The sequence below is a fragment of the Rhinolophus sinicus genome, linkage group LG04, assembly GCF_036562045.2.
Source record: "Rhinolophus sinicus isolate RSC01 linkage group LG04, ASM3656204v1, whole genome shotgun sequence".
NCBI classification, from domain to species: Eukaryota; Metazoa; Chordata; class Mammalia; order Chiroptera; family Rhinolophidae; genus Rhinolophus; species Rhinolophus sinicus.
The window spans coordinates 170,662,700-170,675,199 of NC_133754.1; the positions used below are offsets into that span (position 1 = coordinate 170,662,700).

Here is a 12,500-nt window from a genome sequence, read left to right on the forward strand (position 1 = left end):
CAGGCGCCCGCGCGCCCGCCTCGCCCCGACCACGTGACCGCGCGGCCCGAGTCGTGATCCCGGCGGCTGTGGGACGGACTCGGAGCCCGGAGTCCCGAGCGAGCGGACCTGGGCCCGGCGCCCACCTGGGGCGCTCGCCATGGAGGTGAGTTAGGGCGCCGCCGAGAGCCACGGACGCAGGGTTGGCGGCTGGGGCGGGGCCCCTCGAGCAGCAGCTCTGGCTCCCCTCCCCGCGATGCCCTCGGGCTGATGAGAAGGTGCATTGGCAGCCTTGTCAACAGTGGAAACAGGCTTGCGGGGACGCGAGAGGCAGACCTGCGCCGGCTTTGGCTTTTTCCTTTTATTTGCCCCTCCTGCTGGGTGTCAGTCCGGCTTAACGAGCAGGTGTTGGGCGCGGTGGGTGAAGACAGGACCATCCGGGGGTCCTCTGCCCAGGGCACAGTGACTTGGGGAGATTCCGGGAAGGCGAAGGCTCGGTGCATTCAAGCCCGCGGCCGGCTGCTCACACACCGGGCACACCCCCCCGGGCGTGTTCCCTGTCTTGGCAAGTTCGCGGTGTGATTCTTTTTAAGGAAAAAAAAAAAAAAAGACCCAGCTACTTTCCCTACATTTGAGTCAGAAATCGCGTTTCAGATCAACTAAGAGTTCACCTGGGCTGAAGAGAATGAGCTTGCTAGACTCTTTTCTTTGGTCTTTGAATTAATCACCTTTTCTTCATCCCTTGAAGAGTGTCGTAGACTTGAAGATACAGGAAGGCAATACAGTTTATTTTGTCAAACGCCCTCCCCCACCTCCTGCCGCTCCTGTAAAAGGGGAAGTAAATGGGAAAGGCTTGTGAAAGGTTCCCCAGCCAGTCCCCAGCAGAATAGGGGCCTTAACCTTCCCCCCAAACTCTTTGGTTTATCAATGACGGAGCTTTTCTCCAAGTGTAAGTAACCCCAAAGGAGAAAAAAAGAAAACAAGTACCATGATCGCTCTCTTCATCACAACCCCTCCCTGCTGGGTGTGGGGCCCTGAATACCACACAGATAAAAGTTCAACTCAGCTGCTAGAGGCTGAGATTCATCCTAAATGGGAGACAAGATTAGAGCCCTGCCCCTTGGGTATCTGAGCACAGGGCCGTCTAATGAAACACTGCAGCCCCAAGTCAGTGTGTTTATTTGAATCTCTTTCTCCAGAGAAAAGGCAGGAGTAGGTGAGGCATTGCCCCTCCTGGGCTCCTCACTCCTCGCCAGACCCTCTGAGGTGGAACCAGACCCTCTGGGTGGGCACTTCCAGCTTGGAACATACTGGACTGTCGATCTTCCCCCGGCTGCCTCCTGCTCCTCGTGCTTCAGAGGACACCCTAGCCAGCGGCCTCCCTGGCTGGGTTAGGTGTCTCCGAGGGGTCTTCCCCAGCACCACCCATGAGGCTCCCCTGTGCATCCCTCTGGCTGACTCCATAAACCCTGTGTAATGACCTGTTCACTTCCCTCTCCCCTAATAGACCATTAGCTCCAGGAGGGCCAAGGACTTGTCTCACTCATCTCTGTGTCACTAGCATCTGCCCCCAGCACAACAAAAGTCTATGTTGGTTGGTTGAACTAATTTGACTGTTTTGTAGGTGTTCGGGTCTATAGCAAAAGCTGTTTGGGGCAGCTGAGATAGCTGGCCCAGGCCCAAGGCTGACAGAAGGAACCCAGCTAGGGAACCTCTCTGATTAATTAGCTATCGGGCACATTCCAGCCATGCCAACTGCTTGATCAGGTGAACTCAGACAAGGGGGAATGGTGCCCCAGCTCCCTCCACCCGCACTGCAGAGCCAGTGCCAGGGGTTTCTGCTGACCCCACTGCAGAGATAATGTTAAGGCTTCTGCTGAAGTTGAATGAGTGCAACTCCAGTATAAACGGAGTTTTGCAGGAATATTTGTACCTGTTTTTGTGTATCTTCTGTGCACATTTTGCCATGTCAACAATATTCCTTTTGAAATCTAAATAAAGGATATCACGGCATAGTAGGACTCAAAATGATTTTTAATTTCTTTTTGGTACTGTTCCAGCTTTTTACACTGAACAAGTACCACTTTCATATGACAGGGATAAAAAGCTAGTTTTATTTTAAAATTCTTCCACCTGATTTTTAAGAGACTGCCTAGGTTTCCATTTTTTTTCTTATGAGGTCTTGAACAAATCCCTTCCCCTCTTGGGACTCATTTTCCCCATCTAGAAATGAGAGGAGGGTAGAGAACGGCTGCAGTTGGACCAGATCAGTAGTATTTTTCACACTGCGTTTCAACAGAACTCGGCCCTTTATGTCCTTTACACCCAGAGTCCTGTGTTTTATATAGTGGGATTATAAGGAAGATTTTATTTGCCAGTGTTCCCTGGGGAAAAAGCTCTCTGAGAAAATAAATAAAATCGTTCTTAAAAGTTCTCATCACAAAAAAAAAATTTGTAACTGCGTGGGGTAATGGGTGTTAACTGGACTTACTGTGGTGATTACTTTGTGATACATACATACATTGAATCATTATGTATACCTGAAACTAATGTAATGTAGTATGTCAACCATGTCTCAATGTAAAAAACTCTGAGGATACTTGTAGCACTGACGTTTGCGGATTCTAAGACATTGGCCATTGTCTTAGAAGGCAAAGGCTTCCCAGCTGACCCCAAGTCAGCCAGGGTCTCTCTAGCTGGGTGAGCACTGATGGTGTTTGCTGAGCTGCTTCTGCTGGCTGAGGTCTTACCTGGTGAGGAGAGGAGGACCGCTCCTGCCCTGAGAGGGTGAGCTAACGGATTGATCCATCTGGCTTTAATTTTGCCAAACAGCCATTACGCCTGGTGTGGCCATGTAGAATCGCCGTCCAGGTCCCATCCTACCACAGGCAGCACACCCAGCTTGGCATCCAACTAGACCTGGGTTTGAATCCCAGCTCTGCCAACTTCACAGCTTTGCAGACTTCAGCAAATTACTTAACTTTTCTGAGCCTAGTTTCCCCATTTTTCTTCCTCTGAGATGGGCCTAATTGTCCCTGTCACACAGAAGACTTGTGAAATGAGATGATGTATGAAAAACCCTTGGTGCCATGTCGAACACAGGCACTCTATGAGAAGAGCGTTCAGACAAGCACTGCATGTTTATGGCATCTACATTCATTCTTTCTATGGGGCTGTGAGCTCATTGAGGGCAGAGACAGTAACCGTTGTCCATAATGCTGGGCACAGAACTGGTGAACAAGTGAACAGATGTGGAGTGCCCATTAAAGACAGCTGCTCTGGGCCGGCCCGGTAGCTCAGGTGGTTGGAGCTCCGTGCTCCTAACTCTGAAAGCTGCCAGTTCGATTCCCACATGGGCCAGTGGGCTCTCAACCACAAGGTTGCCAGTTCAATTCCTCGACTCCCGCATGGCACCTTGAGCTGAGCTGCCGCTGAGCTCCCAGATGGCTCAGTTGGTTGGAGCATGTCCTCTCAACCACAAGGTTGCCGGTTCGACTCCTGAAAGGGATGGTGGGCTGTGCCCCCTGCAACTAGCAACAGCAACTGAACCTGGAGCTGAGCTGCGCCCTCCACAACTAAGACTGAAAACAACAACTTGAAGCTGAATAGAACCCTCCACAACTGAGATTGAAATGACAGCAACTTGACTTGGAGAAAAGTCCTGGAAGTACACACTGTTCCCCAATAAAGTCCTATTCCCCTTCCCCAATTAAAAAAAAAAAAAAAGACAGCTGCTCCTGGGCCCCTCCAAGATACACACCACTGGAGCAGAGAGGCTGGGGGTCCCGGGCATAAGAAAAGGCAGTTGTTCCTTAGTGTAGTGCTTCCCCATCGGGTTTGGAGGGCATGGAGGGGACATCTCAGCATGACCTGAGAGTGCTGTGACTTGGTTGGCCCAATGAGGATGGGCACTCCAACACCTCGCTTCCACCTGGGACAGCTTAATTACAGCTCTGCTTCTGACCCACTGTGGGATATTGGGCAAGTCCCTGCCCTGTCTGGCTTCAGCTGGCCTTGATGACCACTAGCGGCCCTTCCAGCCCTTAAGTCCAGTGACCCCATTTTTCTGAGTCTTTAGAGGAGGCTGCGGGAGAGCATTAGGGACCACAGCTTCCACTGCCCTAAGCTCCCCTGTGATGCAGATTCCCTTCTCTTTCAGATGCATTTCTTCTTCTCAGATAAGGTGGTGCTTCTGTTTGATTTCTGGAGTGTCCACAGTCCTGCAGGTAAGAATTGGGAAGCTTTGTAGCTCCAGGCATTGGAGAACCTAGGTTCTTTTTATTGGTGTGCTTTGTGGGCATTTAAGTGAGCCCGACTCCTCTTGCGTAAACATTGAATAGGAACGCTGCATTTATGGTTCCATTTGCAACCACTGCCCTTCTGATTGTAAAGGCTTCCACTAGCTCATGGATCCTCACAAAGGCCCAGCGAGAGGCCGGGATGCAGCTTTCCCTCTATTACAGGGAAAGTAACTGAAGCCCACAGAGGGGAAGAGACTTGTCCAGGGTCACACAGCAAGTAAAGAGTAAGGGTCAGAGCCGAAACTAGATTAAGGCCTCCTAGCACCTCCCTCATCCATGGTTCACTGTCCAGCATCAGCTCAGAAGTCCAGAGCAGCTGCTGCAGCCTTGGACCTGAAATGAGACACCAATTTGAAAGAGAAGGGTATTCCTTTGACTTGAAAAAGGCAGTTTGGCACTAATTCATGATGGTGTTATGTTTCAACTTAAATAACTGCATCTTAAAAATAGACTGGGAACGACCCAGATGCCCATCATGGCAGGTGCTGATCAAATAAATTATGGTCGTCCCTACAGTAGGTTCCCATTCCAGTAATTATTGCAGAGTAAACCTAGTGGCTTAAAACAGCAGCAGCCATTTTATTGTTCTTCCTCACGGTTCTCAGTTGACTGGACTCAGCTCAGCAATCCTCAAAGTCTTACCTGCAAGTATAGTGAGTGGCCGGAACTGGAGTTATCCTGAAGACTTCCTCTCACGTCTACTGATTGGTGCTAGATGTTAGCTAGGACCTCAGCAGGGGGTGTTGGCTGGACACCTACCTGTGGTGTCTCCTATGGCCTGGGCTTCCTTGTGGCAGGATGGCTGGGTTCCAAGAGCAAGTGAGTGTTCCGGGAGAACAAAGGGGAAGTGCGTGGGAGTTTTAAGACCGCCATGGAAGTCACATAGCATCACTTCCCCTTTATTGACTGAGGCAGTCACTAAAGTCTTTTCAGGTTTAAGGGGAGGGAACATGGACCCACCACTTGATGGCAGGAGTGCTGACATTGTAGGAAGAGCATACAGGGTGGGATATAGTGAGGTGGCCATCTTTGGAAAATAAAAACTAGCACAGATGCTGTGAAGCCACAGAAATAAGGCAGATCTGTGTGAACTAAGGGGAACCCATTATGAACCCATGTACAGCTGGATGATGACATCAGATGCAGAAGGGTATGCATAGATAGGATGCTGTCATTCGGACACATAAAGGCTGAGCTATACATTGAGCACACCAAGAAGGCTATAAAGGGAATTGCTACCAGAGGCCGCTCTGGGGAGGGAACTGGGGTTTAGGAGACTGGGCTGGGAAGAAGATTTACTGTGTTTCCCCAAAAATAAGACCAGGTGTCATTTTAATTTTTGCTCCAAAAGACGCACTGAGGCGTATTTTCAGGGGATGTCTTATTTTTTCATGTACAACAATCTACATTTATTCAAATACAGTCATATCATCTTCAGGAACATCGTCATAATGTACCAAATGCGTCTGTCTGGCTGACAATCTTAACTGGGGCTTATTTTCGGGGTAGGTCTTATTTTCGGGGAAACACGGTACTTTTCACTGTATACCTTTGTGCACTGTTTGCATTTGTACCAAATGCATGCAATTACCTGTAATTTTATATTTTAAAAACCTGTCTCTTTTGAGATGATTTCTGCCTGGGAGCCCAATAAAATACTATAGTTGGGCCATTTAGTGTCCATCCACTCATAAAACAGAAGTAGCAATTAGCAGTTACTTTTACACAACAGCTCTAGTAAGCACTTAATATTTTCTGTAAAATAACTTACTGGTTTTTTCATTATAAAAGTAATACACAGTAGAAACTTTGGAAAATTAGGTGAGAAGAAAATAAAAACGTCCTGTATCTGAATTTGCTGAGATAATTATGATTCCTTTGCTGTATCTCCTTCCTTCCAGACTTTTCTGTGTACATACACGTAAACAGGACCTGGTGATACATGTTCTTCCCTTAACAATAAGTCATGACTGATTTGTGCCACCTGCAGGGGGAGCAGCTGGGGGCCATCGTATATGGCTTCTGGCTTTTCAAGGCAGTTACTCTTTGTGATCTCAAAGCCACACTCCAGTAGGCCAACCCTACCAAGAAAATGCTAGGAGGGGAAAGAGACAGTGAGAAAGTTCTAAGCCCCATGAAGATGGGGAAGAAGTAGCGAGAGAGAGAGAGAGCGAGAGATGGAGTGGATTCAGAGGGAGTGGGTGGAGATGCTCTTCTGCCACCTGTGCCAGGTCCCAGGGGAGTTGCTGGAAGGGGAGCGGTGCTTGCCTGGCCAAAGTCTCTGCAACTCAGTCTTCCTTTGACAGGCATGGCTCTTTCGGTGTTGGTGGTTCTCCTCCTGGCTGTGTTGTATGAAATCATCAAGTTTGGTAAAGCCAAGCTGCTCCACCAGGCTCTGGTGAGCATGCCCATTCCCACCAGGGAGCAGCTCATTGAGGAGACAGACCAGGATTCTTCAAGCTCAGAGTCACCCCCAGTCAGCAGCACCTGCCTCAGGTAACAGGCACCGGATGGGGGGAATGGGCAGAATACTCACATGCACCCGGAGAGGTCGGCTGGGCGGAAAGGGCATTAACCCCACTTCACAGAAAGGAACTCGAGGCCCAGGGAAGGACCAGGACTTACCAAAGTGAAGTGAACTAGAGCTCAGGTCTCCTGATGCCCAAGCCAGAGCACTTGGGAGGCTCAGATCTTCAGAATTCTGCTGCAGGCCTCAGGCCAGCAACACGGAGGTGCAGCCGGGCCTCCCCTAAGTCTCAGCAGACTTCCTTAGGTGACAAAGGCTTCCAAATCCAGGATGGGATCTGCAGCTGTCCTTACACAAATGCTAAGAATCGCTGTCAGCAATGTATCCAACTCGGTCGGGGAACAGCCTCTTTTTTTCCTTCCCATTTGGGGCCCCAATTCTGCCCTCTCTCCAACTCCCGCTGTGTGTAAAACGAGCCTGCCTGCTCCTTACACGGGTGTCTCAAATATTCACAACCATCCTGCAAGGGAGGTATTCATGTTTCTGTTTTACAGATGAGACATTTAAGTTCAGAGAAGACATTTGTGCTAAGACATAGTGAGAGAACTAGAAACTGATCTGTCACCAAAGCCCATGTTCTTCCCATTGTAATATTGCCTTTCTGATTTTTTATCCCTTATCAGACACAGATTACATGTCTCATTTTCCCTTTTTGCCTACATACCAGGAAGCTCAGAGCTAAATGTGGTGGTTATTCTAGGTTCCTTGTACAAGTTCCTCTCTCTTATCAGTGGTTTCTGATACATCTCTTTAAAAAGAAATCGCTCCTGGGTTAAGCATACAAATGATAAATAAGCTGGTTCTGAAACTCATCTGCTCTTCCTACTTCCTGACGCCAATGCCTAGCTCATTACCAGCATTAACTTGCCTCTCCTTTGTATCTAGGTGGTTTTTGTGTCACTTTGGCCAGTCTCTAATCCATGTCGCTCAGGTGGTCCTCGGCTACTTCGTGATGCTGGCTGTAATGTCGTATAACACCTGGATTTTCCTCGGTGTGGTCCTGGGCTCAGCTGTGGGCTACTACCTAGCCTACCCACTTCTCAGCATGGATTAGCCGGAGAGGGCTGTGTAGGCACTGAGGGCTGCAGAAAGCTGGGAACCCTTCCACACATTGTACTTCCAGCCCCAAGTCTTTTCTCTTCTGATGGCTGTTCCCCGCCTCCCTCCCAGCTCCTGGGAGCTTTCAGCTGAAGCCAGCACTTGATCCCTGGAGTTCAGAGGCCATTGCAGCTACCTCTCCTCAGAGAGACAGCCCAGGCCTAATCTTGTACCTTGGAAGGCTGCTGTGACCAGCAGGAGAATGGAGAGAACAGCACCTGGGAGGATTGTTGAGCCCATGACTTAACTGTGTGACTCAAAACATAAGAATTTCCAAAGATCTTCAGGATAGGGAGATGGGTTCTGGGTGAAGGGCACAGAACCTGGATACCCTTTGCTCTCCTGATTTGTGCCTTATTTAGAGGAGCATCTTCTATAGGACTTCCTGACCTCTCCTGTCTTTTGGGGGACACAGACCAAGCTGGCTTCTTTTTCTCACTTTTGCTGCCTTGGGAACATGTGAAGATTGTCCCTTCTATGGATCATGCTGACAAACTAAGATTTTTCATTTTTCCCCACTGAACTCCCGCTTGGCAATTTTGCACAATACAAAATTTTTAATGAAATGACTTCATTTTATTCATGACGGATGGCAGCATCTTCTGGGACCTGTTTCCCTTTCTTGGGGGGCAGGGGTAAGTGACAGGTTAAAGGCGAGAAGGACTGTTATCAAGGCTCTTCTGGATGGAGGGAGCCCCTCCCATCAGACCGCACTGACTGCAGGAGGAAGATCTGGGTGTCTGGGAGCTCGTCCTGGCCTTAACACCCCCTTTTATCCAGATCCTTCTTTTATGCAGAACAGAGAACTGCACTGAATGACATTCAATACGTAATGTTCTCTATTTATTACTTACTGCTCACCCATAACAAACATGATTCATTCACTAAAATACTGAGTAAGCCACAGGGGGGTATTGATTGAAGATGCAATTAAGCCATTGTATAACAAACCAAATAAACCAATACACCAAAGCATTACATTTGTAGAGTTAGTTTCCCCGAAAATAAGACCTAGCCGGACAATCAGCTCTAATGCGTCTTTTGGAGCAAAAATTAATGTAAGACCCGGTCTTATGTAAGACGGGGTCTTATGTTATAGTAAAATAAGACCAGGTCTTATATTAATTTTTGCTCCAAAAAGACGCATTAGAACTTAATGTCCGGCTAGGTCTTATTTTCAGGGAAACACGGTAGATGTGACTCTCCAGATATTTGAACCTCTTCCCTTTACAGAAAAGGAAACGAGACCCAGGGAGAAAAAAGCACTGCTGTGTAATGTAATATCTATGCTCAAGTACCTCATGGACTAGATGAAAGATGGTCTTAAGCTCTGGAATTAAAGAAGAAATACATTTTAATAAATATATATTTTTAAACAGTGTGTGGCTATTCTCCTGTTTCTCCTCATTCAAGTAGCAAGCACACATAACCCTTATAACACCTGCAGGAGCTGAATGGGGCGAATGGAGCTGGTAGTGTAATGCTGGCTGTAGAGCTGTCTGAAGACTGAGTCTGTCCATCTGCTATGAAGAGGACAACTCTGTGGTCAGGGAAATCCGGCCCTGAAACACTGTGCCCACAGGCAGGCACTCTACAATACCAGCCTAATCAAAAGTCATTCTTTTGTTCATGTAACAAATATTGATTGGGTGCCATGAGAAAAATAACTGTCACACGGACTATAAATACTTGTGTTGGCACAATTATTAACACCTTCTCTCCCTGAGGGCAGAAGCAAAAATCTATGAAAACCACGTTTTAATTTACAATGAGGACCTGTACAGTAAGTGTAACAGTATGTGACAACACCTTCAGGATTGATCAGTACACTCTCCCCTTATGCAGGGAATTGGAAAGCTGCTGAATGTCACAAGAGGTGTAAGATTTCAAACATCCAGTGTACTCTTACTGATGGAGCCTCAAGCATCCATTTATATGCCCTGACCAGCTAAGGCTGCCTCCCCTGGGGCACCACTGAGATGAGCTTCTCTGGGGATGTCCTACCACCTCTTCAGTTTGATAGTCTCTTTACATATGTAATACATTTAAGGCTTTATATATGTAATACAGAGAGGGCTTAAAAAAAAAAAAATCTGTGCTCTAGAAACTGATGACATGGTTAGACTCAGCAGGCATTTCAGCATTTTTCGGAGCCATGTCACAAAAGGCTGGTATTTTCTCTACTTAATTTTTTAAAAATGTAATAAACATCTATATAGTGCTTATTATTTGCCAGGCAGTGTTCTAAGCACTGTACAATTTTAACTTACTTAATCCTCACAAGGCAGAAACTATTGCTGTCCTTGTCTTAGAGATGAAGACGCTGAGGTGCAGAGAAGTGAAGTCACCCTAACAGGTGCAAGAGCCAGGCAGCCCGGCTGCCTGTCTAAATGGGGGTAACTGTCTTCCGCAAGGGCTGCTGGAGATGAGACAGTCTGTGCAAAGTGCGTGACAACAGTGCCTACTTGTTAAACAACAAGTCTAGCCACTGGTAGCTGTGACCGCCTCCCAGGGCCACATAGAGGAGACAGGCTCAAAGGAGGACGTCAGGCCACATCAAGTGGAATTCAGGTTCCTGTCTTATCAACATTTTAAATCAGGAACAATTTTTATTAAAATTATTCTACTTTTTGAAGGCTGGTTACATGGTCTTTGGAAGATCTTGGAAGGTGTAAAATGACCACAGATATTTTCTCACTATTGTTATCTTCACTAGTCCTGGCCCTGAGTTCAGGCAGTTGCTCTCAAAGTGAAGAATCGCTTAGGTACCATGACAGATGAGAATGGAATGTAGCGACCCTCCCCACCTTCTCTGCATGGCTTCCTAGGGTGTAGGACCAAGACTGCAGGAGCAAGTGGACAACAGGCCTGGTCCTCAGACAAACACAATGCCCTAAGCCTTAATGCCGCTGGGATGAGCTGGAATAGCAGAGTGGGGACTTCCTTTGAATGCCGAAAGTTCCAGGGTTAGGTACCACAGGGAATATGTCACAATGATTTTATGCATGTTAACTGAGCCAGGGCTGTTACAACTCCTACCCGTAGACTCCCAGAGAGGAGCTCACACAGCGCTTAGAACCAAATTCAATGTCTCCCCAAAAGCTTGAGTCGTTTCATTACAGGTGTTTATTTTAGTTTTGTTAATTTCAAAGATTTAAGGCAGAGAAAAGATACATGTGTCAGGACTCAGGCAAGGCTGTTAACTGGGGTTCAGTCGGTGTAATCCACCCTCGGTTCTACCAGGGAGACCTCACCCCTGGTGACAGGTCCTGTTGCTGGGGCACAGGTGAGCATTGGGAAGCAGGTGGAGAAGGGATCCCCACATCAGTGTGAGAGTTAGTGAAGAGAATAAAAGGCATCAAAGAGGGCAGGACTTTTGTAGGTGACTGGCTAGCGGGGAACCTACCAGCCCTTCCTCCAAATGGGCTTCCGAGGCAGGGACAGGATCAGCTGTTGACAACCCCAGTGTTCTGAAGACAGGCCCACACTCCTCTTCACCCGGCCGGGTGGGGCTCAGAAGCGGGCTAGCTCAGACGGCTGAACTACTGTCCTAGAAATGCTCACCTTCGCCTCACCCTGTGGCTCACCTAGACCCAGGGCTGCCTGTGCAAAATCATGCTTAGGGAGAGGGGTCAGTAGAGACACCTTTGCATCAGTTTCCTGGGTCTTCATCCCAGCCAGTCAATGTCATCGTCATCGTCATCATCTCCAAAAAGGGGTGTTGGGGGCGGGCGTCCCTTCATGCTCTGACAAAACAGGAAAGAGTAGTCAGTCCTCAATTGTTCCCGCTCCAGATGGACTTCCCACCTGTGCAAGGTGAGTCAGGTAATGTGTGTTCTGGCTCCGGGCTGGAAAGGTGGTGGGTGGTTAGGGTTTCACTGCAAGGACTAACCCTGAGGCTGGTTAACCTAGGCGTCCAGATAAAGCTGAGACAAGAAGGCAGAGAAGAGAGGCAATCCTTCAACAGAGACAAGAAGACCAACTTTGTTTGGCTGATTTTGTCATTTATTTGTGAAACACACATATTGATTTGACAGGTTTCCTCTCATGCGGTAACATACATATTTCATGTGGGAAAAGAAGGGTTGAAGGGGAGAGCTGGGAGTAAGAGAAAGAAACAGAAGTAGAGCAGCCCTACGGGGAGAGAGGATGCAGGAGGATGAAGGGAGGTAGGGAAGAATACAGGCACGTTTGAAAACACATTGTTACTGCCTAAGGTGTCCTGTCTGGCTCTGAACACGGCCCCGTCTAAGAGAGGCAAATTTAGAGGTTTGGCCACATTCCCACATGAGAACCCCAAGAGATGAAGAAACACAGGGCCACAGCCTCCCAGACCCCTGGTCTCATGGGCCCCTCCTTCAACTTCCTCTGACCAGGGGGTAAGGGAGATTGACAGGCCACGGAAGACTGATGGGCCTCCTTTTCATGGCTGGAGCTCCTGGCCTTTTTCTTCTGGATTGGCAGGGAACAGGTCCCATGGGGGCAGCAGGGACTGACACTAGAGACAGGCACACATTGAGTCTTCTCTGTCAAGGTACTTTCTGCCCTGGAGAGCTACCCTGGCCCAGGATCGGACTTCACAGGGCCGGCCAAAG

At 48.3% G+C, this 12,500-nt stretch overlaps 2 protein-coding genes across 2 annotated transcripts in view; one reads left to right on the plus strand and one right to left on the minus strand.

Annotated features, from left to right (window-relative positions):
- Nucleotides 1-8: 8 nt before the first annotated feature.
- Nucleotides 9-9,286, plus strand: SLC31A2 (solute carrier family 31 member 2). Its single transcript, XM_019754643.2, has 4 exons — nt 9-145; nt 4,139-4,205; nt 6,587-6,776; nt 7,693-9,286. The coding sequence occupies exons 1-4, from the start codon at nt 140-142 to the stop codon at nt 7,859-7,861; spliced, it is 432 nt and encodes a 143-aa protein (XP_019610202.1). The 5' UTR covers nt 9-139; the 3' UTR covers nt 7,862-9,286.
- Nucleotides 9,287-11,013: 1,727 nt separating this feature from the next.
- FKBP15 (FKBP prolyl isomerase family member 15) overlaps nt 11,014-12,500 on the minus strand; it is a 50,396-nt gene continuing 48,909 nt past the window's right edge. The window contains exon 26 of the mRNA XM_074331535.1: nt 11,014-11,651. Within this exon, the coding sequence (XP_074187636.1) occupies nt 11,574-11,651 (78 nt within the window). The 3' untranslated portion in view covers nt 11,014-11,573. The remainder of the gene's footprint in view (nt 11,652-12,500) is intronic.